We start from the raw sequence: 27,166 nt of genomic DNA, 5'->3' as shown, positions 1-27,166 counted from the left end.
CCAGCAAAACCTCCTTTCCCCTCAGAACCCCCCCACCTCCCTCATTTAGCCGTTTTTCTCCAGTAAAGCCTCTTTTCCCCCCAAGAACCCCCCCACCCATTATCCATTTTTCTCCAGCAAAACCTCCTTTCCCCTCAGAACCCCCCCACCTCCCTCATTTAGCCGTTTTTCTCCAGTAAAGCCTCTTTTCCCCCCAAGGACCCCCCCACCCATTATCCATTTTTCTCCAACAAAACCTCCTTTCCCCTCAGAACACCCCCCCCCCACCTCCCTCATTTAGCCATTTTTCTCCAGTAAAGCCTCTTTTCCCCCCAAGGACCCCCCCAACCCATTATCCATTTTTCTCCAGCAAAACCTCCTTTCCCCTCAGAACCCCCCCACCTCCCTCATTTAGCCATTTTTCTCCAGTAAAACCTCCTTTCCCCCCAAGGACCCCCCCCCACCCATTTAGCCATTTTTCTCCAGCAAACCTCTTTTTCCCTCAAGGACCCCCAAGACCCCCCTACCCATTTAGCCTATTTTCTCCAATAACCTTTCTTTCTCCTCCAGGGCTCCCCCAAGACACCCCTCACCCTATTTAGCCGTTTTTCTCCAGCCACCTTCTTTTCCCCTCAAGGACTCCCCCAAGACCCCCCTCATTTAGCCATTTTCTCCAACAACCTTCTTTTCCCCTCAGGGACTTTCCCAAGACCCCCAACCCATTTAGCCATTTTCTCCAACAACTCTCCTGTTCCCTCCAGGATTCTCAAGACCCCCACCTGTTAAGCCATTTTTCTCCCACAACCCTCCTTTCCCCTCAAGGATCCTCAAGACCCCCACCCATTTAGCCATTTTTCTCCAGCAAAACCTCATTTTCCCTCAAGGATCTCCCCCAGACCCCTCCACCCTCATTTAGCCATTTTTCCGCAGGGATCCAGGGAACACTGTCATTTCAGATCTTTCTCTTCCGCTCATTCCTTCACTCATTCATTCATTCATTCATTCATTCATTCACACCATCATATTTATTGAGCACTTACTGTGTGCAGAGCACTGCACTAAGCGCTTGGAAAGTACAATTCAGCAACAGAGAGAGGCTTTCCCTACCCGACAACGGGTCGGCCTCCCCCACTCCAGACCGTCAGCTTGTTTTGGGCGGGGGGATGTCACTCTCTGATTGTTGTACTGTCCTCTCCCGAGCGCTTAGGACAGTGCTTTCCACACCATAAGCGCTCAATAATAATACCGATTAAGGTATCTGTTTATTGTCGCATTGTCCTCTCCCAAGCGCTTAAGATGATAGTGCTTTGCACACAGTAGGTGCTCAATAGTAATCATAATTATGGTATTTGTTTATTGTTGTCCTCTCCCAAGTGCTTAGGACAGTGCTTTGTACACGGTAAGTGCTCAGTAATAATAATAACAGTAATTACGGTATTTTTGACTGTTGTACTGTCCTCTCTCAAGCTCATAAGACACTGCTTTGCACCCGGTAAGTGCGCAATGATAATAAAAATTATGGTATTTGTTTATTGTATTGTCCTCTCTCCAGCGCTTGAGACAGTGCCTTGCACACAATATGCGCTCAATAATATAATAATCAAAATTATGGTATTTATTGCTGTAGCTTCTTCTCCCAACCATTTCATTCAGCGTTCTGCACACAGTAGAGAGGAGCAGAGAGCCGTGCGGCTCAGTAGGTAGAGCCCGGGCTTGGAGGTCGGAAGGTCGTGGGTTCTAATCCCGGCTCCACCCCTTGTCAGATGGGTGACTTTGGGTAAGTCACTTCACTTCTCTGGGCCTCAGTTCTCTCATCTGTAAAATACGGGTGAAGGCGGTGAGCCCCACGGGGGACAACCTGATGACCTTGTCTCTCTCCCTGTGCTTAGAACAGTGTGTGGCACGTAGTAAGCGCTTAACAAATGCCATTATTATTATTATATCTCCCCCAGTGCTCAGAACGGTGCTTGGCACAGAGTAAACGCTTAACAAATAGCAGCATTATTATTATTATAATTATTATTGTATCTCCTCCCAGCGCTCAGAACAGCACTGGGCACATAGTAAACGCTTAACAAATACCACCATTATTCTTCTTATTATTATATCTTCCCCAGCGCTCAGAACAGTGCTCGACACATAGTAAATGCTTAACAAATACCATTATCATTATTATTATCATCTTTTCCCTAGTGCTTAGAACAGTGCTTGGCACATAGTGAGCGCTTAACAAATATCATCATCATCATCATCAATCATATTTATTGAGCGCTTACTATGTGCAGAGCACTGTACTAAGCCCTTGGGAAGTACAAATTGGCAACATATAGAGACAGTCCCTACCCAACAGTGGGCTCACAGTCTAAAAGTGGGCTCATTATTATTATTATTATTCTTGTTGTATCTCCCCTGGCGCTTAGAACAGCGCTCAGCACCTAGTAAACGCCTAATGAATACTATTATTATTGTTATTATTATCTCTTCCGTGCGCTTAGCAAATAGTAAGTGCTTAACCAATACCAACATTATTATTGTTATTGTTGTTGTATCTCCCCCAGCACTTAGAACAGCGCTCGGCACCTAGTAAACGCCTAATGAATACTATTATTATTATTATTGGTATTATTATTATCTCTTACACAGCGCTTAGCAAATAGTAAGTGCTTAACCAATACCATCATTATTATTGCTATTGTTGTTGTATCTCCCCCAGCACTTAGAACAGCGCTCGGCACCTAGTAAACGCCTAATGAATACTCTTATTATTATTGTTGTTCTTATTATCTCTTCCACAGCGCTTAGCAAATAGTAAGTGCTTAACCAATACCATCGTTATTATTGTTATTGTTGTTGTATCTCCCCCAGCACTTAGAACAGCGCTCGGCTCATACAAAGCGCTTAATCAATACCGTCATTACTATCGTTATTGTTGTTATTGTATCTCCCCCAGCGCTCAGAACAGCGCTCCGCACATAGTAAACGCTTCACGAATACCCTCCCTATCGGAGAAGCAGCGTGGCTCAGTGGAAGGAGCCCGGGCTTTGGAGTCAGAGGTCACGGGTTCAAATCCCGGCTCCTCCACTTGTCAGCTAGGTGACTTTGGGCCAGTCCCTTCCCTTCTCTGGGCCTCGGTCACCTCATCTGGAAAATGGGGATCAATATCGTGAGCCCCCCATGGGACAACCTGATCACCTTGTATCCTCCCCAGCGCTTAGCACCGTGCTTTGCACATAGTAAGCGCTTAACAAATACCAAAGCTTATTTTTATTTTTTTTAGTCCCGTCCGTCCCCCTTATAACACACCCTGTGTCATCTCCCCCCGCGCCCCGTAACACAAACCGGGTCGCGTGTCTCCCTCCCACAACACGCGGCAACTTGTGTCCCTCCTCTGGGTCCCGTGTGTGTGTCCGTGTGTGTCCGTGTGTGTGTCCCCCAGCCCCCCAACCCTCGCCCGTAACCCAGCGCGTGTCTCTGATCCCGGCCCGGGGACGCAGGAATCCGGACCCCGAGGTCGTGACGCCGATGGACCCCGAGGTCGTGGACCACCCCAAGGATGGTGGCCCCGAAGATGGCGGCCCCACTGCCTTCTCCTCCTCCGATGAAGAAAAAGAGGTAAGTGCCGGGCTTGGCTGTGGTGCCGAGACCAAGAAGAAACTCCGGCTGAGGGGAATAATGATAATAATGATGATAATGATGGTATTTGTGAAGCGCCTACTACGTGCCAAGCACTGTCCTAAGCCCCGGGGCAGATCCGAGGTCATCGGGTCTTCGTCCCCATTTGGCTGATGAGGTCACTGAGGCCGCAAGGACGGGGGACAACCCGATGACCTCGTCTCTCCCCCAGCGCTTAGAACAGCGCTCAATCGATCAATCAATCGTATTTATTGAGCGCTTACTGTGTGCAGGGCACTGTACTAAGCGCCTGGGAGGTACAAGTGGGCAACGCACAGAGACGGTCCCTACCCAACAGCGGGCACGTGGTCCGTGCTGAACAAGGACCATCGTTATCGTTATTATTAGGAGTAGTATTCGTGATAAAATGGGGGTGAAGACGGTGAGCACCACGGGGATAACCTGGCGACCTGAATAAGAATATAATAATAATGATGGCATTTATTAAGCGCTTACTATGTGCAAGGCACTGTTCTAAGCGCCGGGGAGGTTGCAAGGAGATCAGGTTGTCCTACGGGGGCTCACAGTCTTCATCCCCGTTTTACAGATGAGGGAACTGAGGCCCAGAGAAGTTAAGGGACGTGCCCAGAGTCACGGAGCTGACAATTGGCAGAGCGCTTAGAACAGTGCTCGACACGTAGTCAGTGCTTAACAAGTACCATCATTATTTAATAAGAAAATGGGGATGAAGACCGTGAGCCCCAGGGGGGACAACCTGGTGACCTCGTCTCTCCCCCAGCGCTTAGAACAGTGCTCGGCACGTAGTCGGTGCTTAACGAGTATCATCATTATAATAATAATAATAATAATGGCATTTATTAAGCGCTTACTATGTGCAAGGCACTGTTCTAAGCGCCGGGGAGGTTGCAAGGAGATCAGGTTGTCCTACGGGGGCTCACAGTCTTCATCCCCGTTTTACAGATGAGGGAACTGAGGCCCAGAGAAGTTAAGGGACGTGCCCAGAGTCACGGAGCTGACAATTGGCAGAGCGCTTAGAACAGTGCTCGACACGTAGTCAGTGCTTAACAAGTACCATCATTATTTAATAAGAAAATGGGGATGAAGACCGTGAGCCCCTGGGGGGACAACCTGGTGACCTCGTCTCTCCCCCAGCGCTTAGAACAGTGCTCGGCACGTAGTCGGTGCTTAACGAGTATCATCATTATAATAATAATAATAATAATGGCATTTGTTCAGCGCTTACTATGTGCAAAGCACTATTTTAAGCGCTGGGGGGGATACAGTGTGATCAAGTTGTCCCACGTGGGGCTCACAGTCTTAATCCCCATTTTTACAAAGGAGGTAACTGAGGCTCAGAGAAGTGAAGTGACTTGCCCAGGGTCCCACAGCAGACTTGTGGCGGAGCCGGGATTCGAACCCACGACCTCCGACTCCAAAGCCCGGGCTCTTTCCACTGAGTCGCGCTGCTTCTCTAATTATTAATAGTAGTTTTAATAAGAAAATGAGGATGAAGACCGTGAGTCCCACGGGGGACAACCTGGTGACCTCGTCTCTCCCCCGGCGCTTAGAACAGTGCTCGGCACGTAGTGCTTAGCAAATACCATCATTATCATCATTAGTAGTAGTTTTAATAAGAAAATGGGGATGAAGACCGTCCCCCCAGGTCACGGGGGACAACCTGGTGACCTCGTCTCTCCCCCAGCGCTTAGGACGGTGCTCAGCACATAGCGCTTAACAAGTGCCGTCGTTATCGTGAAGATGATTATTGTTGGCGACCAAGGGACCAGGCTGGAGGGACGAAGGGAGGGAAGGGTTGAACTTTCGTTCATTCATTCATTCATTCATTCATTCATTCACTCACTCACTCACTCATTCATTCATTCATATTTATTGAACGCCTACTGTGTGCAGAGCACAGTACTAAGCATTCATTCATTCAATCGTATTTATTGAGCGCTTCCTGTGTGCAGAGCACCGTACTAAGCGCTTGGGAAGTCCAAGTTGGCAACATATAGAGACGGTCCCTCCCCAACAGTGGGCTCACGGTCTAGACAGACAACGAAACAAAACATATTGACAAAATAAAATAAATAGAATAAATATGTACAAATAAAATAAATAAATACTCTATCTACGTATCATATCTACGTATACATATACACATACGTATACAAAGCATATCTACGTATATACAGGACATTCATTCATTCAATCATATTCTAGACTAGGCTTCTAATAATAATAATAATAATAACAAGTGGCATTTGTTAAGCGCTTACTATGTGCAAAGCACTGTTCTAAGCGCTGGGGAAGATACAGGGTGATCAGGTTGCCCCACGTGGGGCTCACAGTCTTCATCCCCCTTTTACAGATGAGGTAACTGAGGCTCAGAGAAGTTAAGCACTTGGAAAGTCCAATTTGGCAACATATTCATTCATTCAGTCGTATTTATTGAGCGCTTACTGCGTGCAGAGCACTGTACTAAGCGCTTGGGAAGTCCAAGTTGGCAACATCTAGAGACGGTCCCTACCCAACAGCGGGCTCACGGTCTAGAAGGGGGAGACAGACGACAAAACACAACAAGTAGACGGGAGTCAAGACCATCAAAGTAGATAAATAATAGAGACATCATTAATCAATCATCATCATCATCATCAATCGTATTTATTGAGCGCTTACTATGTGCAGAGCACTGTACTAAGCGCTTGGGAAGTACAAATTGGCAACATATAGAGACAGTCCCTACCCAACAGTGGGCTCACAGTCTAAAAGGAAAAAAAAAATCAATCAATCAATCGTATTTATGGAGCGCTTACTGTGTGCAGAGCACTGTACTAAGCGCTTGGGAAGTACCAGTTGGCAACATATAGAGACGGTCCCTACCCAACAGCGGGCTCACAGTCTAAAACAAAATAAATATTTTATATTTATATTTTATATAATAAAATAAATAGGGTAATAAAGTAATAGAGAAGCGGCGGGGCTCAGTGGAAAGAGCCCGGGCTTTGGAGTCAGAGGTCGTGGGTTCGAATCCCAGCTCCGCCACTTGTCAGCTGGGTGACTTTGGGCGAGTCGTTTCACTTCCCTGGGCCTCAGTGACCTTATCTGTAAAATGGGGATGAAGACTGTGAGCCCCCCGGGAGACAAGCTGATCGCCTTGTAACCTCCCCAGCGCTTAGAACAGTGCTCTGCACATAGTAAGCGCCTAATACATGCCATCATTATTATTATTATTATTATTAAAGTCCTACGCGGGCCCGGGGGGCCTGGTGGGGCTTCCCTGGCACGGGTCCTGCCCGCTGCCCCCGGGGCCTGGCTCATTCATTCATTCATTCAATCGTATTTATTCATTCACTCATTCATTCAATCGTATTTATTGAGCGCTTACTGTGTGCAGAGCACTGTACTAAGCGCTTGGGAAGTGCAAGTTGGCAACGTATAGAGACGGTCCCTACCCAACAGTGGGCTCACAGGCTAGAACAGGCTAAATATGTTTGTACATATTTATTACTCTATTTATCATCATCATCATCATCAATCGTATTTATTGAGCGCTTACTACGTGTAGAGCACTGTACTAAGCGCTTGGGAAGTACAAATTGGCAATATATAGAGACCGTCCCTACCCAACAGTGGGCTCACAGTCTAAAAGGGGAGACAGGGAACAAAACCAAGCATACTAACAAAATAAAATAAATAGAATAGATATGTACAAGTAAAATAAATAAATAAATAGAGTAATAAATCTGTACAAACATCTATACATATATACAGGTGTTGTGGGGAAGGGAAGGAGGTAAGATGGGGTAAGATTTACTCGTACATCTCTATTCTATTTATTTTATTTTGTCAGTATGTTTGGTTTTATCCTCTGTCTCCCCCTTCTAGACGGTGAGCCCGCTGTTGAGTAGGGATTGTCTATATGTGTTACTTCCCAAGCGCTTAGTACAGTGCTCTGCACACAGTAAGCGCTCAACAAATACGATTGATTGATTGATTGATAGAAGGGGGAGACAGAGGACAAAGCAGAACGTATTAACAAAATAAAGTAAATAGAATAAATATGGACAAGTAAAATAAATGAAATAAATAAATAGAGTAAGGGGTGCTATGTAGGTCACGCCCTATAATATCATGTAATATAATATAATATGTACGTCACACCCTATAATATCATGTAATATAATATATACTATTAATCCACACATTCACGGTCACCGACACACAGTCACGCAGCCACCAGCACACACAGACCCCAGCGTGGCTCAGTGGAAAGAGCCCGGGCTTGGGAGTCAGAGGTCCTGGGTTCGAGTCCCGGCTCTGCCGTGTGTCTGCTGTGTGACCTTGGGCAAGTCACCTAACTTCTCGGAGCCTCAGTTACCTCCTCTGTAAAATGGGGGTGATGACTGGAAGCCCCACGCGGGACAACCCGATCACCCTGTATCCCCCCCCCCCAGCGCTTAGAACGGCGCTTTGCACGTAGTAAGCGCTTAGCAAATGCCATCATCATTCACACACTCACTGATACACACATATACACACACACATGTATTCACCCGCTGATACACATGCACACGCGTTCACCTCATGCCCCCATCCCGCCAGGAAGACGACCGCTTCCAGGACATCGCCGGATTCTTCTCCAAGCGTCGCTGGGCCCAGCTGGGACACTGGGAGAAACTCCGCTTCCGCAACCTCAAACGCAACTCCGAGGCCCTGCTCCAACTAGGTAACAATCGCCCTCACAATCACAATCATCACAATCATCACCATCACAATCATCACAATTATTATTATTATTATTATATATTATATTATTAATATATTATTATTATTATTATTATTATTATTATTATTATTCTCTGGGCCTCGGTGACCTCATCTGGAAAATGGGGATGAAGACCGGGAGCCCCAGTCCGATGACCTTGGATCTCCCCCAGCGCTTAGAACAGTGCTTGGCACCTAGTAAGCGCTTAACAAACGCCATCGTTATTATTATTATTCTCTGGGCCTCGGTGACCTCATCTGGAAAATGGGGATGAAGACTGGGAGCCCCAGCCCGATGACCTTGGATCTCCCCCAGCGCTTAGTACAGTGCTCTGCACACAGGAAGCGCTCAATAAATACGATTGATGACGATGATTAGTATTATTAGAGAAGCAGCGTGGCTCAGTGGAAAGAGCCCGGGCCTTGGAGTCAGAGGTCAGGGGTTCGAATCCCAGCTCCGCCCCATGTCTGCTGGGTGACCTTGGGCCAGTCACTTCACTTCTCTGAGCCTCAGTTACCTCATCTGTAAAATGGGGATTAAGACTGTGAGCCCCACGTGGGACAACCTGATCACTTTGTATCCCCCCAAGCGCTTAGAACAGTGCTTTGCACATAGTAAGCGCTTAACAAATGCCAACATTATTATTATTATTATTATTATTATTCTCTGGGCCTCGGTGACCTCATCTGGAAAATGGGGATGAAGACTTTGGGCCCCAATCCGATGACCTTGGATCTCCCCCAGCGCTTAGAACAGTGCTTGGCACCTAGTAAGCGCTTAACAAAGACCATCATTAGTATTATTAGAGAAGCAGTGTGGCTCAGTGGAAAGAGCCCGGACTTTGGAGTCAGAGGTCAGGGGTTCGAATCCCGGCTCCGCCCCATGTCTGCTGGGTGACCTTGGGCAAGACACTTAACTTCTCTGAGCCTCAGTTACCTCATCTGTAAAATGGGGATTAAGACTGGGAGCCCCACGTGGGACAACCTGATTACCTTGTATCTACCCCAGCGCTTACAACAGTGCTTTGCACATAGTAAGCGCTTAACAAACGCCAACATTATTATTATTAGTAGTAGTAAGCGCTTAATAAATGCCGTCATTATTATTGGAGAAGCAGTGTGGCTCAGTGGAAAGAGCCTGGACTTTGGAGTCAGAGGTCAGGGGTTCAAATCCTGACTCTGCCCCATGTCTGCCGTGTGACCTTGGGCAAGTCACTTAACTTCTCTGAGCCTCAGTTACCTCATCTGTAAAATGGGGGTTAAGACTGTGAGCCCCACGGGGGACAATTTAATCACCTTGTATCCTCCCCAGCGCTTAGAACAGTGCTTTGCACATAGTAAGCGTTTAACAAATGCCATTATTATTATTATTATTATGCCATTATTATTATTATTATTATTATTATTATTATTACAGTGGTCTGCACACAGGAAGTGCTCAATAAATGCAATTGAATGAATGAAGAATAAGCGCTTAACAAATACCATCATTATTATTATTATTTTTATTATCCCCCCCACTCCCTTGACCCTTCGGTCCCCTTCTCCCCCACCTCCTCGCCCAATCAGTCAATCAATCAATCAGTCGTATTTATTGAGCGCTCACTGTGTGCAGAGCACTGTACTAAGCGCTTGGGAAGTCCAAGTTGGCAACATCTAGATACGGCCCGTACCCGACAGCGGGCTCACGGTCTAGAAAGGGGAGACAGACGACAAAACAAAACATATCGACAAAATAAATACAATTTTTTTTGCACCATTCAGTCATTAAATCATGTTTATTGAGCGCCCGCTGTGTGCAGAGCACTGGACCGATAATAATGATGATGATGATGACGGACCAATAATAATAATAATAATAATGATAATAATGATAATAATAGTAATAATGATAGTAATAATAATAATAATAATAATAATAATAATAATAATGATAATGGCATTTATTAAGCTCTCACTACCTGCAAAGCGCCGTTCCCAGCGCTGGGGGAGACACCAGGTCACCGGGTCGTCCCACATGGGGCTCACAGTCTTCATTCTCCAGGCCTCAGTTCCCTCATCTGTAAAATGGGGATTAAGACTGAGCTGCATGTGGGACAGGGGCCGTGTCCAACGCAAGCTGCTCGCACCCACCTTGGCGCTTAGTACGGTGCCTGGCACGTATATATGTATGTGTGTGTGTGTGTGTGTGTGTGTGTGTGTGTGTGTGTATGTGTATGTATGTATACATATATGTATATATCCTGTATGTATTATATATGTATATACATGTATATATATGTATATATTCTGTATATATGTATATATGTTTGTACATATTCATTACTCTATTTATTTATTTATTTATTTAGTTAGTTATTTTACTTGTACATATCTATTCTATTTATTTTATTTTGTTAGTATGTTTGGTTTTGTTCTCCGTCTCCCCCTTTTAGACTGTGAGCCCACCGTTGGGTAGGGACCGTCTCTAGATGTTGCCAATTTGTACTTCCCAAGCGCTTAGTACAGTGCTCTGCACATAGTAGGCGCTCAGTAAATACGATTAATGATGATGATGATATGTATATATATATATATGTATGTATACATATATATATGTGTATCATCATCATCATGATCATCATCATGATCATATCATCATCATATATGTATATATATGTATATATGCTTGTACATATTTATTACTCTATTTATTTATCTTACTTGTACATATCTATTCTATTTATTTTATTTTGTTAGGATGTTTGGTTTTGTTCTCCGTCTCCCCCTTTTAGACTGTGAGCCCCCTGTTGGGTAGGGACCGTCTCTAGATGTTGCCAATTTGTCCTTCCCAAGCGCTTAGTACAGTGCTCTGCACATAGTAAGCGCTCAATAAATACGATTGATGATGATGATGATGATGATGATATGTGTATATATGTATGTATACATATATATGTGTATCATCATCATCATCATCATCATCATCATATCATCATCATATATGTATATATATGTATATATATGTATATCCTGTATCTATGTATATATGTTTGTACATATTTATTACTCTACTTATTTATCTTACTTGTACATATCTATTCTATTTATTTTATTCGGTTAGTATGTTTGGTTTTGTTCTCCGTCCCCCCCTTTTAGACTGTGAGCCCGCCGTCGGGTAGGGACCGTCTCTAGATGTTGCCAACTTGGACTTCCCAAATGCTTAGTACAGTGCTCTGCACATAGTAAGCGCTCAATAAATACGATTGATGATGATGATATGTATATGTATGTATGTATGTATACATATATATGTGTATCATCATCATCATCATCATCATGATCATATCATCATATATGTATATATATGTATATATGTGTATATCCTGTATATATGTATATATGTTTGTACATATTTATTACTCTATTTATCTTACTTGTACATATCTATTCTATTTATTTTATTTTGTTAGGGTGTTTGGTTTTGTTCTCCGTCTCCCCCTTTTAGACTGTGAGCCTGCTGTTGGGTAGGGGCCAATTTGTCCTTCCCAAGCACTTAGTACAGTGCTCTGCACATAGTAAGCGCTCAATAAATACGATTGATGATGATGATGATGATATGTATATATATGTATGTATACATATATATGTGTATCATGATCATCATCATGATCATCATCATGATCATATCATCATCATATATGTATATATGTTTGTACATATTTATTACTCTATTTATTTATTTATCTTACTTGTACCTATCTATTCTATTTATTTTATTTGGTTAGTATGTTTGGTTTTGTTCTCCGTCTCCCCCTTTTAGACTGTGAGCCCGCCGTCGGGTAGGGACCGTCTCTAGATGTTGCCAATTTGTCCTTCCCAAGCGCTTAGTCCAGTGCTCTGCACACAGTAAGCGCTCAATAAATACGATTGATGATGATGATGATGATGGTATGTATGTATATGTGTATGTATATATGTATGTATAAATAAATAACGATTGATGATGATGATGGCGGCACGTAGTGAGTGCCGAGCAAATACCATTCATTCATTTGTACTTATTGAGCGCTTGCTGCGTGCAGAGCACTGCACTGAGCGCTTGGGAAGGACAAGTTGGCAACGTGTAGAGACGCCCCCGCCCCCGGGTCGCCCCCCGTGTGCCTGAGGGGTCGCCCACCCGGTTGTGCCCAGGCCTGGACGCCCCCCGGCCTCCTTTCACGCGCCGCCGCGCCGGGGTCACCGGAGGGGCCCGCCACGACAGTTCCGGGGAGTCCGACAAGGAGGGGGGCCCCCCGCCTGCAGGTGAGACCCCCGGGGGTCGCGGGGGGTCGGGGGACTGAGACGCGGGTTCCAATCCCGCCCCCGTCCTCCCCTCTCGGGCCGCAGGACGGGTCACTTCACTTTTCCGGGCCTCGGCTGCCACATGGGAACCGAGACCTGGGTTCTAATCCCGCCCCATCCTCCCCTCTCGTGCCGCAGGATGGGTCCCTTCACTTTTCACTTCAGTGGAAAGAGCCTGGGCTTTGGAATCAGAGGTCATGGGTTCAAATCCCGCCTCCGCCAATTGTCAGCTGTGTGACTTTGGGCAAGTCACTTCACTTCTCTGGGCCTCAGTTTCCTCATCTGTAAAATGGGGATTAAGATTGTGAGCCCCCAGTGGGACAGCCTGATCACCTTGTAACCTCCCCAGCGCTTAGAACAGTGCTTTGCACATAGTAAGCACTTAAGAAATACCATTATTATTATTATTATTATTATTATTTTCCAGGCCTCGGCGACCTCATCCGCAAAATGGGGACTGAGACCCGGGTTCTAATCCCACCCCGTCCTCCCCTCTCGGGCTGCAGGACGGGTCACTTTTCCGGGCCTCGGCGACCTCATCTGCAGAATGGGATCTGAGACCCGGGTTCCAATTCCGCCCTATCCTCCCCTCTCATGCCGCAGGACGAGTCACTTCACTTTTCCGGGCCTCGGCTGCCACATGGAAACCAAGACCTGGGTTCCAATCCCGCCCCCGTCCTCCCTTCTCGTGCCGCAGGACGGGTCACTTCACTTTTCCGGGCCTCGGCTGCCACACGGGAACCGAGACCTGGGTTCTAATCCCACCCCGTCCTCCCCTCTCGTGCTGCAGGACGAGTCACTTCACTTTTCCCGGCCTCGGCTGCCACACGGGAACCGAGACCTGGGTTCTAATCCTGCACCAACCTCCCCTCTCGTGCCGCAGGACGGGTCATTTCACTTTTCCGGGCCTCGGCTGCCACACGGGAACCGAGACCTGGGTTCTAATCCCGCCCCCGTCCCCCCCTCTCGTGCCGCAGGACGGGTCCCTTCGCTTTTCCAGGCCTCGGTGACCTCATCCGCAAAATGGGAAGCGAGACCCGGGTTCCAATCCCGCCCCGTCCTCCCCTGTCGTGCCGCAGGACGGGTCACTTCACTTTTCCGGGCCTCGGCTGCCACACGGGAACCGAGACCCGGGTTCTAATTCCGCCCCGTCCTCCCCTCTCGTGCCGCAGGACGGGTCACTTCGCTTTTCCGGGCCTCGGCTGCCACACGGGGACCGAGACCCGGGTTCCAATCCCGCCCCCGTCCTCCCCTCTCGGGCCGCAGGACGAGTCACTTCGCTTTTCCGGGCCTCGGCAACCTCATCTGCAAAACGGGGACCGAGACCCGGGTTCTAATCCCGCCCCCGTCCTCCCCTCTTGTGCCGCAGGACGAGTCACTTCACTTTTCCGGGCCTCGGCTGCCACATGGAAACCGAGACCCGGGTTCCAGTCCCGCCCCCGTCCTCCCCTCTCAGGCCACAGGACGGGTCACTTCCCTTTTCCGGGCCTCAGCGACCTCATCCGCAAAATGGGGACTGGCACGGGAACCAAGACCCGGGTTCTAATCCCGCCCCCGTCCTCCCCTTTCGTGCCGCGGCACGAGTCACTTCACTTTTCCAGGCCTCGGCTGCCACACGGGAACCGAGACCCGGGTTCTAATCCCGCCCCATCCTCCCTCTCGTGCTGCAGGACGTGTCCCTTCGCTTTTCCTGGCCTCGGCGACCTCATCTGCAAAATGGGAACCGAGACCCGGGTTCCAATCCCGCCCCGTCCTCCCCTCTCGGGCCGCAGGACGAGTCACCTCACTTTTCCAGGCCTCGGCTGTCACACGGGAACCGAGACCCGGGTTCCAATCCCGCCCCGTCCTCCCCTCTCGTGCCGCAGGACGAGTCCCTTCGCTTTTCCGGGCCTCGGCTGCCACATGGGAACCGAGACCCGGGTTCCAATCCCGCCCCGTCCTCCCCTCTCGGGCCGCAGGGCGAGTCACCTCACTTTTCCAGGCCTCGGCTGCCACACGGGAACCGAGACCCGGGTTCTAATCCCGCCCCATCCTCCCTCTCGTGCCGCAGGACGGGTCCCTTCGCTTTTCCTGGCCTCAGCGACCTCATCTGCAAAATGGGAACCGAGACCCGGGTTCCAATCCCGCCCCGTCCTCCCCTCTCGGGCCGCAGGGCGAGTCACCTCACTTTTCCAGGCCTCGGCTGTCACACGGGAACCGAGACCCGGGTTCTAATCCCGCCCCATCCTCCCTCTCGTGCCGCAGGACGTGTCCCTTCACTTTTCCTGGCCTCGGCGACCTCATCTGCAAAATGGGAACCGAGACCCGGGTTCCAATCCCGCCCCGTCCTCCCCTCTCGGGCCGCAGGGCGAGTCACCTCACTTTTCCAGGCCTCGGCTGTCACACGGGAACCGAGACCCGGGTTCCAATCCCACCCCGTCCTCCCCTCTCATGCCGCAGGACGGGTCACTTCGCTTTTCCGGGCCTCGGCTGCCACACGGGGACCGAGACCCGGGTTCCAATCCCGCCCCTGTCCTCCCCTCTCGTGCCGCAGGACGAGTCCCTTCGCTTTTCCGGGCCTCGGCGACCTCATCCGCAAAACGGGGACCGAGACCCGGGTTCCAATCCCGCCCCCTCCACTCTCCCGCCGGGTGACCTTGGGGGAGTCTCGCTACTTCCTTGGGCCTCAGTGACCTCATCCGCAAAATGGGGATGAAGACCGGGAGCTCCATGTGGGGCGGGGCCTGGGTCCAAGCGCTCAGCACATAATGAGCGCTCAGCAAGTACCACGGTAATGACAGTAATGAGAATTATCAGCTCCTGGTTCTCCATCTCTTTCAGGGAAATCCAAACGGTCTCCGGCGGGATCAGCCCGGGATAAAGGTCACGGGCCCCAACCCCGGAAAACCAGGAGGGTGAGTGTCCCCGGAGCCCTGTGCTAGACGCCTCCCGCGTGCGGAGCGCTGTGCTGGGCGCCTACCGCGTGCAGAGCACTCGATAACGCGGGCAAGAGCCGTGCCCAACCCGGCGATGCCGGGGGGTCGGGGCAGCAGCCATCATCATCAATCGTATTTATTGAGCGCTTACTATGTGCAGAGCACTGTACTAAGCGCTTGGGAAGTACAAATTGGCAACATAGAGAGACCGTCCCTACCCATCCTCGCTCCTCCTGTTCTTTCGCCCGCTTCTCCTCTTCCTCTAATCAATCAATCCATCAATCGTATTTATCGAGCGCTCACTGTGTGCAGAGCGCTGTACTAAGCGCTTGGGAAGTACAAGGTGGCAACACATCATCATCATCATCAATCGTATTTATCGAGCGCTCACTGTGTGCAGAGCGCTGTACTAAGTGCTTGGGAAGTACAAGATGGCAACATATCATCATCAGTCGTATTTATTGAGCGCTTACTGTGTGCAGAGCGCTGTACTAAGCGCTTGGGAAGTACAAGATGGCAACATATCATCGTCATCATATTTATTGAGCGCTTAGTGTGTGCAGAGCACTGTACTAAGCGCTTGGGAAGTACAAGATGGCAACATATCATCATCAATCGTGCTTATTGAGCGCTCACTGTGTGCAGAGCACTGTACTAAGCGCTTGGGAAGTACAAGATGGCAACATATCATCATCAATCGTGCTTATTGAGCGCTCACTGTGTGCAGAGCGCTGTACTAAGCACTTGGGAAGTACTAGATGGCAACATATCATCATCAATCGTATTTATTGAGCGCTCACTGTGTGCAGAGCGCTGTACTGAGCGCTTGGGAAGTACAAGATGGCAACACATAGAGACAGTCCCTACCCAACAGTGGGCTCTCCCACCCCTCTGCCCGCTTCTCCTCCTCTGACCGCATCTGCTAAGCGCCGACTATGTGCTAAGCGCCCTTCTGAGCACCTGGGGAGACCCGAGGTCATCGGGGTCGTCCCCCCCGTGGGGCTCACGCTCTCCGTCCCCGTTTTCCAGATGGGGTCACTGAGGCGCGGAGGAGTGAAGTGACTCGGCCAGGGTCTCCCGGCGGACGAGCGGCGGACCCCAAGCCCGGGCTCTACCCACTGGGCCACGCTGCTTCTCCTGCTCCTTCGCCCGCTTTTCCCGTCCCTTTCGCCCGCCTCTCCCGTCCTTCCGACCGCTTCTCCTGTCCCGTCTCCTGCTTCTCCCATCCCTTCTCCCGCTTCTCCCATTCCTCACCCACCTGTAGCATCCTTCCGCCCACTTTTCCCGTCCCTTGTCGGCCCGCTTCTCCTTTCCCCTCTCCCGCTTCTCCCATCCCTTCACCCGCCTCTCCCATTCCTCACCCACTTGTTAGCATCCTTCCGCCCACTTCTCCCGTCCCTTGTCGGCCCGCTTCTCCTTTCCCGTCTCCCGCTTCTCCCATTCCTCACCCACCTGTAGCATCCTTCCGCCCACTTTTCCCGTCCCTTGTCGGCCCGCTTCTCCTTTCCCGTCTCCCGCTTCTCCCATCCCTTCACCCGCCTCTCCCATTCCTCACCCACTTGTTAGCATCCTTCCGCCCACTTTTCCCGTCCCTTGTCGGCCCGCTTCTCCTTTCCCCTCTCCCGCTTCTCCCATCCCTTCACCCGCCTCTCCCATTCCTCACCCACTTGTTAGCATCCTTCCGCCCACTTCTCCCGTCCCTTGTCGGCCCGCTTCTCCTTTCCCGTCTCCCGCTTCTCCCATTCCTCACCCACATGTTAGCATCCTTCCGCCCACTTTTCCCGTCCCTTGTCGTCCCGCTTCTCCCTTTCCCGCCCCATCTTTCCCGGTGTCGCCCGCAAATTGGGGGCTGGGGGATGGCCCACCCCCCTTCCCCTCTCCCCGGGCCGGGGGGCCGGGGGTGGACTTTTCCTCCCAGGAGCAGGACGAAGAGGAGGAGGAGGAGGAGGAGGAGGAGGCCCAGAGGACGCCCGGGTCCCCGGGACCTCCGACGGACGCCGAGATCTCCGGGGTCAAGGGTCCCGCCAGAGGCATCTGCGCCGCCGGACCCCCCAGGACAGGTGACCGGACCCTCCGCCGGAAACACTTCCGCCCCCCTCCCCCACGGCTCAGGGCGGACTTGGGGGGACCCCCGACCCCAGCCCACCCCGGATGCCCGTCCCCCCGCCCCGGCCGACGTCGAAGAGGCCGCCGAGGCGGACGTGGGGGTCCCCGCGGAGTGGCCGGTGACCCTTGGGGGCCCCCCCACCCCCTCCCCCCATAGAGCCCCGCCGGGGGTCCCTCGGGGCGTCCCGCTACAGCCTGCGGGAGCGCGCGCGGCCAGTGTACACGGAGATCAGCGAGCCCCAGGACGACGACTACTTGTGTGAGTGGAGGCCTCCGACCCCTGACCCCTGACCCCTGACCCCCGGCCCCGGCCCGGGCCGCCCCTTCCCCTCTAGCTCCCCTCTCCATCAGCTCCGACCCCCCCCCCAGCCTCACCCTCACCCCCCCTCCGTCAAACCACCCACACCCCTTCCTCCTCCTCCTCCTCCTCCTCCTCCCTTTCTCCTCCTCTTCCTCCTCCCTTTTTCCTCCTCTTCCTCCTCCTCCTCATCTCTTCCTCCTTCTCTTCCTCTCTCCTCCTCCTCATCTCTTCCTCCTCCTCTTCCTCTCTCCTCCTCATCTCTTCCTCCTCCTCTTCCTCCTTGTCTTCCTCCTCTTCATCATCTCATCTTCCTCCTCCTCCTCCTCCTCCTCCTCCTCGTCTTCCTCCTCTTCCTCCCCCTCATCTCTTCCTCCTCCTCCTCCTCTTCCTCCTTGTCTTCCCCCTCCTCATCTATTCTTCCTCCTCCTCTTCCTCCTTATTCTTATCTCTTCCTCCTCCTCTTTCTCCTTGTCCTCCTCCTCCTCATCTCTTCCTCCTCTTCCTCTCTCCTCCTCCTCATCTCTTCTTCCTCCTCCTCTCTCCTCCTCCTCATCCCTTCTTCCTCCTCCTCTTCCTCCTTGCCTTCCTCCTCTTCATCGTCTCTTCTTCCTCCTCCTCTTCCTCCTCCTCATCTCCTCTTCCTCCTCCTCTTCCTCCTTATCTCCTCCTCATCTCTGCCTCCTCCTCCTTTTCCTCCTTGTCTTCCCCCTCCTCATCTCTTCTTCCTCCTCCTCTTCCTCCTTCTTCTTATCTCTTCCTCCTCCTCTTTCTCCTTGTCCTCCTCCTCCTCATCTCTTCCTCCTCCTCTTCCTCTCTCCTCCTCCCCTTCCTCCTTGTCTTCCTCCTCTTCATCATCTCTTCTTCCTCCTCCTCTTCCTCCTCCTCATCTCCTCTTCCTCCTTGTCTTCCCCCTCCTCCTCCTCCTCCTCATCTCTGCCTCCTCCTCCTCTTCCTCCTTGTCTTCCTCCTCCTCCTCATCTCTTCTTCCTCCTCCTCTTCCTCCTCCTTCTCTTCCTCCTCCTCTTCCTCTCTCCTCCTCCTCATCTCTTCCTCCTCGTCTTCTCCTCCTCCTCATCTCTTCCTCCTTGTCTTCCTCCTCCTCCTCTTCCACCTCCTCATCTCTTCTTCCTCCTCTTCCTCTTTGTCTTCCTCCTCCTCCTCATCTCCTCTTCCTCCTTCTCTTCCTCCTCGTCTTCCTCCTCCTCCTTCCCCTCACCTCATCTTCATCCTCCTCCTTTCTCCTCTTCCTCCTCCTCCCCCTCACCCCCCTCCCGCCCCCCGCCCCCGCCACTTGTCCGCCGTGTGCCCCTTGGCCAAGCCCCCCTCCCTTCCCCGGGCCTCAGTTTCCTCCCCCGGGGCCCGGGCCCTCCCCGAGCTCCGACCGCCTTCTCCCCCCCGCCCCCCAGTCTGCGAGGAATGCCAGGCGTTCTTCCTGGAGGAGTGCGCCGTGCACGGGGCTCCGGCCTTCCTGCGGGACGCGGCGGTGGCGCCGGGGACGGCGGGCCGGGCGGCGGGCACGGTGCCCCCCGGCCTGCGGGTCGGGCCCTCGGGCATCCCCGGCGCCGGGCTGGGCGTGTGGACCGGGGCCCGGGCCCTGCCGCTCGGCCTCCACCTGGGCCCCTACGAGGGCCGCCTCACCCACGACCAAGAGGCCGCCGACAACGGCTACTCCTGGATGGTGAGGACCCCCCCCCCCCCAACCGCCCCGGGACCCCCCGCCCGCCCCCTCGGGGGCCACACCGTCCGGGGGACGCTAGCCGCGGGCGTCCATCACATCCGCCGCACGCCTCTCACGTGCCGAGCGAGTCGGCGCTACTTGCTGAGCGCTTACGGCGTGCAGGGCCCGGGACTGAGCGCTTGGGAGACGGCCACGCAGCCAGCGGGACACCTCTCGATGTTGCCGTCTTGTAATCAATCAATCGGTCGTATTGATCGAGCGCTTGCTGTGTGCAGAGCACTGTACTAAGCGCTCGTAATCAATCAATCAATCAATCGGTCGTATTTATTGAGCGCCTACTGGGTGCGAGTCGGCGACATCTAGAGACGGTCCCTACCCCACAGCGGGCCCGCGGCCTAGAAGGGGGAGACAGAGAACGAAGCGAAACGTATCAACGAAATAAAATAAATAGAATAGATATATAGAAATAAAATAAACAGAGTAATAAATAGGTACAAACTCGTCCTTCCCAAGCGCTCCGCACGCAGGAAGCGCTCAATAAATACCGCGGAGGGAATGAATGAGTGAACAGGCAGACCCGTTCCCCGTCCACACTGAGCTGACGGCCTCATCGGGGGAGATCGATCGATCGATCAATCAATCAATCAGTCGTATTTATTGAGCGCCTACGGGGTGCAGAGCACTGTACTAGGCGCTCGGGAGAGGACCGCACGACGACAGGCGGACGCATTCCCTGCCCACAGGGGTTTAGAGGCGGGGAGACGGACGTTAATAGAAATAAATAAATTACAGATGACGTGTTTATTGAGCGCTTAATATGTGCAGAGCACTGTACTAAGCGCTCGGGAGAGGACCGCACGACAGCAGGCGGACGCATTCCCTGCCCACAGTGGTTTAGGGGGGGAGATGGACGTTAATAGAAATAAATAAATTACAGATGACGTGTTTATTGAGTGCTTAATATGTGCAGAGCACTGTACTAAGCGCTCGGGAGAGGACCGCACGACAACGGGCGGACGCATTCCCTGCCCACGGCGGTTTAGAGGGGGGAGATGGACGTTAATAGAAATAAATAAATTACAGATGACGTGTTTATTGAGCGCTTAATATGTGCAGAGCACTGTACTGAGCGCTCGGGAGAGGACCGTACGACAACAAATGGACGCATTCCCTGCCCACGATGAGCTGGTGGTTTAGAGGGGGGAGATGGACGTTAATAGAAATAAATAAATTACAGATAACGTGTTTATTGAGCGCTTAATATGTGCAGAGCACTGTACTAAGCGCTCGGGAGAGGACCGCACGACAACAGGCGGACGCATTCCCTGCCCACAGGGGTTTAGAGGGGGGAGATGGACGTTAATAGAAGTAAATAAATTACAGATAGCGTGTTTATTGAGCGCTTAATATGTGCAGAGCACTGTACTAAGCGCTCGGGAGAGGACCGCACGACAACAGGCGGACGCATTCCCTGCCCACAGGGGTTTAGAGGGGGGAGATGGACGTTAATAGAAATAAATAAATTACAGATGACGTGTTTATTGAACGCTTAATATGTGCAGAGCACTGTACTAAGCGCTCGGGAGAGGACCGTACGACAACGAACGGATGCATTCCCTGCCCGCAACGAACTGACAGTCTAAAGGGGGGAGACAGACGTTAACAGAAATAAATGACAGATAAGACGTAGATTGAGAGCTTAATAATAATAATAATAATAATAAAGATAATAATGATGGCATTTATTAAGCATTTACTCTGTGCAAAGCACCGTTCTAAGCGCTGGGGAGGTTACAAGGCGATCAGGTTGCCCCCCGGGGGGCTCCCAGTCTTCATCCCCATTTTACAGATGAGGGAACTGAGGCCCAGAGAATCAATCAATCAATCAATCATATTTATTGAGCGCTTACCGTGTGCAGAGCACTGTACTAAGCGCTTGGGAAGGACAAGTCGGCAACATCTAGAGACGGCCCCTACCCGACAGCGGGCTCACAGTCTAGAAAGGGGAGACAGACGACAAAACGAAACATATTGACAAAACAAATACAATTTTTTTTGCACCATTCAGTCATTAAATCGTGTTTATTGAGCGCCCGCCATGTGCAGAGCACTGGACCGATAATAATAATAATAATAATAATAATAATAATAATAATAATGATGATGATAATGGACCAATAATCATCATCATAATAATAATAATAATGATGACGATGGCATTTATTGAGCGCTCACTGCCCGCAAAGCGCTGTTCCCAGCGCTGGGGGAGACACCAGGTCACCGTGTTGTCCCACATGGGGCTCACGGTCTTCATTCTCTAGGCCTCAGTTCCCTCATCTGTAAAATGGGGATTAAGACTGAGCTGCACGTGGGACAGGGGCTGTGTCCAACCCAAGCTGCTCGCACCCACCTTGGCGCTTAGTACAGTGCCTGGCATGTATATATGTGTGTATATACACATATATGTATATATGTATGCATATATGTGTGTATATGCGTATATATGTATGCATGTATATGTACATATATGTATATGTGTGTGCATATATACATATATATGTATATATGTATGCATGTATATGTATATATGCATACATATGCATATGTACGCATATATATGCATATATATACGTATATACACACATATGTATATATACACACATATACATGTATACATGTGTACATATATATGCATGTATATATATGTATATATATACGTATACATATATATGTATATAGATGTATACATATGTATGTGTATGTATGTATGCATGTATATGTATATATGTGCATATATATGTATACATATATATGTATATAGATGTATACATATGTATGTGTATATATGTATGCATATATATGTATATATGTATATATGTTTGTACATATTTATTACTCTATTTATTTATTTATGTATTTATTTATTTATTTATTTTACTTGTACATATCTATTCTATTTATTTTATTTTGTCAGTACGTTTGGTTTTGTTCTCCGTCTCCCCCTTTCTAGACTGTGAGCCCACTGTCGGGTAGGGGCCGTCTCTAGATGTTGCCAACTTGTACTTCCCAAGCGCTCAGTACAGTGCTCCGCACCCAGTGAGCGCTCAATAAATACGACGGATGATTGACGGTGACCTGGGGCGAGTCGCGTCGCTTCTCTGGGCCTCAGTGGCCTCCTCTGGAGAATGGGGATGAAGATTGCGAGCCCCCCGGGGGACAACCCGATCGCCCGGTAACCTCCCCGGCGCTTAGAACAGTGCCTGGCACGTAGTAGGCGCTTAATCCATGCCACCGTTATTATCGGGGGGGGGGGGGAGGCCGGAGGGCTTCTCGGAGGGTGAGCGTCGTGTCCCCGGCCCGCAGGTCACCAGGGGCAGGAACCGCTGTGAGTACGTCGACGGCAAGGAGGAGTCTCTGGCCAACTGGATGAGGTGAGTGGGGTGAGCGCCGCGACCCCTGACCCCCGGGGGGGGTCAAAGGTCATTCATTCATTCATTCAGTCGTATTTATTGAGCGCCCACCGTGTGCGGAGCGCTGTACTGAGCGCCTGGGAAGTCCAAGCCGGCGGCATCGAGAGACGGCCCCGACCCGACAGCGGGCTCACGGTTTAGAGAGATGGAGTGTGCGTATGCATTCATTCATTCGTCTTCATTCATTCATTCAGTCGTATTTATTGAGCGCTCACCGTGTGTGGAGCGCTGTACTGAGCGCCTGGGGAGTCCAAGTCGGCGGCATCGAGAGACGGCCCCGACCCGACAGCGGGCTCACGGTCTAGAGAGACGGAGTGTGCGTATGCATTCATTCATTCGTCCTTATTCATTCATTCAGTCGTATTTATTGAGCGCCCACCGTGTGCGGAGCGCTGTACTGAGCGCCTGGGAAGTCCAAGCCGGCGGCATCGAGAGACGGCCCCGACCCGACAGCGGGCTCACGGTCTAGAGAGACGGAGTGTGCGTATGCATTCATTCGTTCGTCCTTATTCATTCATTCAGTCGTATTTATTGAGCGCTCACCGTGTGCAGAGCGCTGTACTGAGCGCTTGGGAAGGACGAGTCGGGAACAGCGGGCTCACGGTCTAGAGAGATGGAGTGTGCGTATGCATTCATTCATTCGTCTTTATTCATTCATTCAGCCGTATTTATTGGACCGTCTCTATATGTTGCCAACTTCCCCAGCGCTTAGTACAGTGCTCTGCACACAGTAACACTCAATAATAACAATGATAATAATAATGACGGCATTTGTTAAGCGCTTACTATGTGCAGAGCACTGTTCTAAGCGCCGGGGGAGATCCAAGATGATCAAGTTGTCCCCCGTGGGGCTCACAGTCTTCATCCCCATTTTGCAGATGAGATAAGTGAGGCTCAGAGAAGTGAAGTGACTCGCCCCAGGTCACACAGCGGACGTGTGGCGGAGCCGGGATTCGAACCCATGGCCTCGGACTCCAAAGCCCGGGCTCTTTCCACCGAGCCGCGCTGGAAGGAAATACCACCATGATTATTAACAAATGCCATTCATTCATTCACTCACTCAATCGTATTTACCTGGCACTGTACTAAGCGCTCGGGAGAAGGCAATACAACCATAAACCGACGAATAAACAGGGCGGGAACAGCCAATCGATCGATGGTACTTACTGAGCCCTTACTGTGCGCAGAGCACTCTAATAATAGTAATAATAATAATAATAATAAAGGCATTTATTAAGCTCTTACTATGTGCAAATCACTGTTGTAAGCGCTGGGGAGGTTACAAGGAGAGCGGGCTCACAGTCTTAATCCCCATTTTACAGGTTGCCAACCTGGACTTCCCAAGCGCTCAGTACAGTGCCCTGCACACAGGAAGCGCTCAATAAATACGATTGAATGAGTGGATTTTACAGAGGAGGGAACTGAGGCACAGAGAAGTGAAGTGACTTGCCCAGAGTCACACAGCTTGACAGTTGGGAGAGCCGGGATTCGAACCCATGACCCCCGACTCCAAAGCCCGGGCTCTTTCCACTGAGCCACGCTGCTTCTGTACTAAGTGCTTGGGAGAATACCCTATAGTGATAAAAGGATAACTGTCTCTATGTGTTGCCAATTTGTACTTCCCAAGCGCTTAGTACAGTGCTCTGCACATAGTAAGTGCTCAATAAATATGATTGGTGATGATGATGAAATAAGTAGGGTGGGAATAATCAATCAATCAATCAATCAATCAATCAATGCTATTTACTGAGCGTGAGCCTGCTGTTGGGTAGGGACCGCCTCTATATGTTGCCAGCCTGGACTTCCCAAGCGCTCAGTACAGTGCTCTGCACACAGTAAGTGCTCAATAAATATGACTGAATGAATGGATTTTACAGAGGAGGGAACTGAGGCCCAGAGAAGTGAAGTGACTTGCCCACAGTCACACAGCTTGACAGTTGGGAGAGCCAGGATTCGAACCCATGACCCCCGACTCCAAAGCCCGGGCTCTTTCCACTGAGCCACGCTGCTTCTCTACTAAGCGCTTGGGAGAGTACCCTATAGTGATACTAAGCGCTTGGGAGAGTACCCTATAGTGATAAAAGGATAACTGTCTCTATATGTTGCCAATTTGTACTTCCCAAGCGCTTAGTACAGTGCTCTGCACATAGTAAGCGCTCAATAAATACGATTGATGATGATGAAATAAGTAGGGTGGGAATAATCAATCAATCAATCAATCAATGCTATTTACTGACCGTGAGCCCGCTGTTGGGTAGGGACCGCCTCTATATGTTGCCAACTTGGACTTCCCAAGCGCTCAGTACAGTGCCCTGCACACAGTAAGCGCTCAATAAATACGACTGAATGAATGGATTTTACAGAGGAGGGAACTGAGGCCCAGAGAAGTGAAGTGACTTGCCCAGAGTCACACAGCTTGACAGTTGGGAGAGCCGGGATTCGAACCCATGACCCCCGACTCCAAAGCCCGGGCTCTTTCCACTGAGCCACGCTGCTTCTCTGTTAAGCGCTTGGGAGAGTACCCTATAGCGATAAAAGGATAACTGTCTCTATATGTTGCCAATTTGTACTTCCCAAGCGCTTAGTACAGTGCTCTGCACATAGCGCTCAATAAATACGATTGATGATGATGAAATAAGTAGGGTGGGAATAATCAATCAATCAATCAATCAATCAATGCTATTTACTGACCGTGAGCCCGCTGTTGGGTAGGGACCGCCTCTAGATGTTGCCAACTTGTACTTCCCAAGCGCTCAGTACAGTGCCCTGCACACAGGAAGCGCTCAATAAATACGATTGAATGAATGGATTTTACAGAGGAGGGAACTGAGGCACAGAGAAGTGAAGTGACTTGCCCAGAGTCACACAGCTTGACAGTTGGCAGAGCCGGGATTCGAACCCATGACCCCGGACTCCAAAGCCCGGGCTCTTTCCACTGGGCCGCGCTGGAATGAAATGCCACCATGATTATTAACAAATGCCATTCATTCATTCATTCAATCGTATTTATTGAGCGCTTACCGTGTGCAGAGCACTGTACTGAGCGCTTGGGAAGTCCAAGTCAGCAACATCCCTCCCCGACAGCGGGCTCCCAGTCAGCTGGGGGCGGGAGCCTCTCTCTGCGGGCACTTGTGATAATAATAATAACAATAATAATAATAATAATAATAATGGCATTTATTAAGCGCTTACTACGTGCCAAGCACTGTGCTAAGCGCCGGGGAGGTGACAAGGCCAGCAGGTTGTCCCCCGCCGGGGGGGGGCTCGCGGCTTTAATCCCCATTTTCCAGATGAGGGAACTGAGGCCCAGAGAAGTGAAGGGACTCGCCCCGAGTCGCACGGCAGACGAGTGGCGGAGGTGGGATTCGAACCCAGGGCCTCGGACTCCAGAGCACGGGGTCTTTCCGCTGAGCCACGCTGCCCACACGTGGGCGCCGCCGTGGTGGTGTTGGGAGGGCCGGAACCTTTTTGGGCGCCCCCCTAATCCCCGAGACCCTTCTTGAGCACCCCTCCCCATCCCTGGGACCTTTCTGAGCGCCCCTCCTCGCCCCCGAGACCCTAATAAGCGCCCCTCCTCCCCCCCGAGACCCTTCTGAGCGCCCCTCCTCCCCCCCAGCCCCTCCCGAGCAGCCCCCTCCTCCTCCCTTGTCTGCTGTGTGACCTCGGGCGAGTCACTTCACGTCTCTGGGCCTCAGTTCCCTCCTCTGTAAAATGGGGATGAAGACCGCGAGCCCCCCGCGGGACAACCTGCTCACCTCATAACCTCCCCGGCGCTTAGAACAGCGCACTTAATAAGCGCCATTATTATTATTATTATTATTATTATTATTATTATTATTCCGGGACCCTTCTGAGCGCCCCTCCTCGCCCCCGGGACCCTAGTGAGCGCCCCTCCTCCCCCCCAAGACCCTAATGAGCCCCCCTCCTCCCCCCCCAGCCCCTCCCGAGCAGCCCCCTCCTCCTCCCTTGTCTGCTGTGTGACCTCGGGCGAGTC

General features: G+C 50.9%; 1 protein-coding gene across 1 annotated transcript in view; it reads left to right on the top strand.

The window, feature by feature from the left end:
* LOC119922221 (histone-lysine N-methyltransferase PRDM9-like) overlaps window positions 1–27,166 on the top strand; it is a 40,936-nt gene that overhangs the window by 5,678 nt on the left and 8,092 nt on the right. The window contains exons 2-10 of the mRNA XM_038742181.1: window positions 3,474–3,591; window positions 8,218–8,341; window positions 12,553–12,663; window positions 15,523–15,596; window positions 16,647–16,661; window positions 16,990–17,677; window positions 17,881–17,982; window positions 19,431–19,702; window positions 23,066–23,133. Of these exons, the coding sequence (XP_038598109.1) occupies window positions 3,502–3,591; window positions 8,218–8,341; window positions 12,553–12,663; window positions 15,523–15,596; window positions 16,647–16,661; window positions 16,990–17,677; window positions 17,881–17,982; window positions 19,431–19,702; window positions 23,066–23,133 (1,544 nt within the window). The 5' untranslated portion in view covers window positions 3,474–3,501. The remainder of the gene's footprint in view (window positions 1–3,473; window positions 3,592–8,217; window positions 8,342–12,552; window positions 12,664–15,522; window positions 15,597–16,646; window positions 16,662–16,989; window positions 17,678–17,880; window positions 17,983–19,430; window positions 19,703–23,065; window positions 23,134–27,166) is intronic.

Source organism: Tachyglossus aculeatus, unplaced genomic scaffold (genome assembly GCF_015852505.1).
Source record: "Tachyglossus aculeatus isolate mTacAcu1 unplaced genomic scaffold, mTacAcu1.pri scaffold_101_arrow_ctg1, whole genome shotgun sequence".
Taxonomy (NCBI): domain Eukaryota; kingdom Metazoa; phylum Chordata; class Mammalia; order Monotremata; family Tachyglossidae; genus Tachyglossus; species Tachyglossus aculeatus.
Note: the sequence above shows the minus strand (reverse complement) of the source record. Positions and strands in the feature narration are given on the sequence as shown.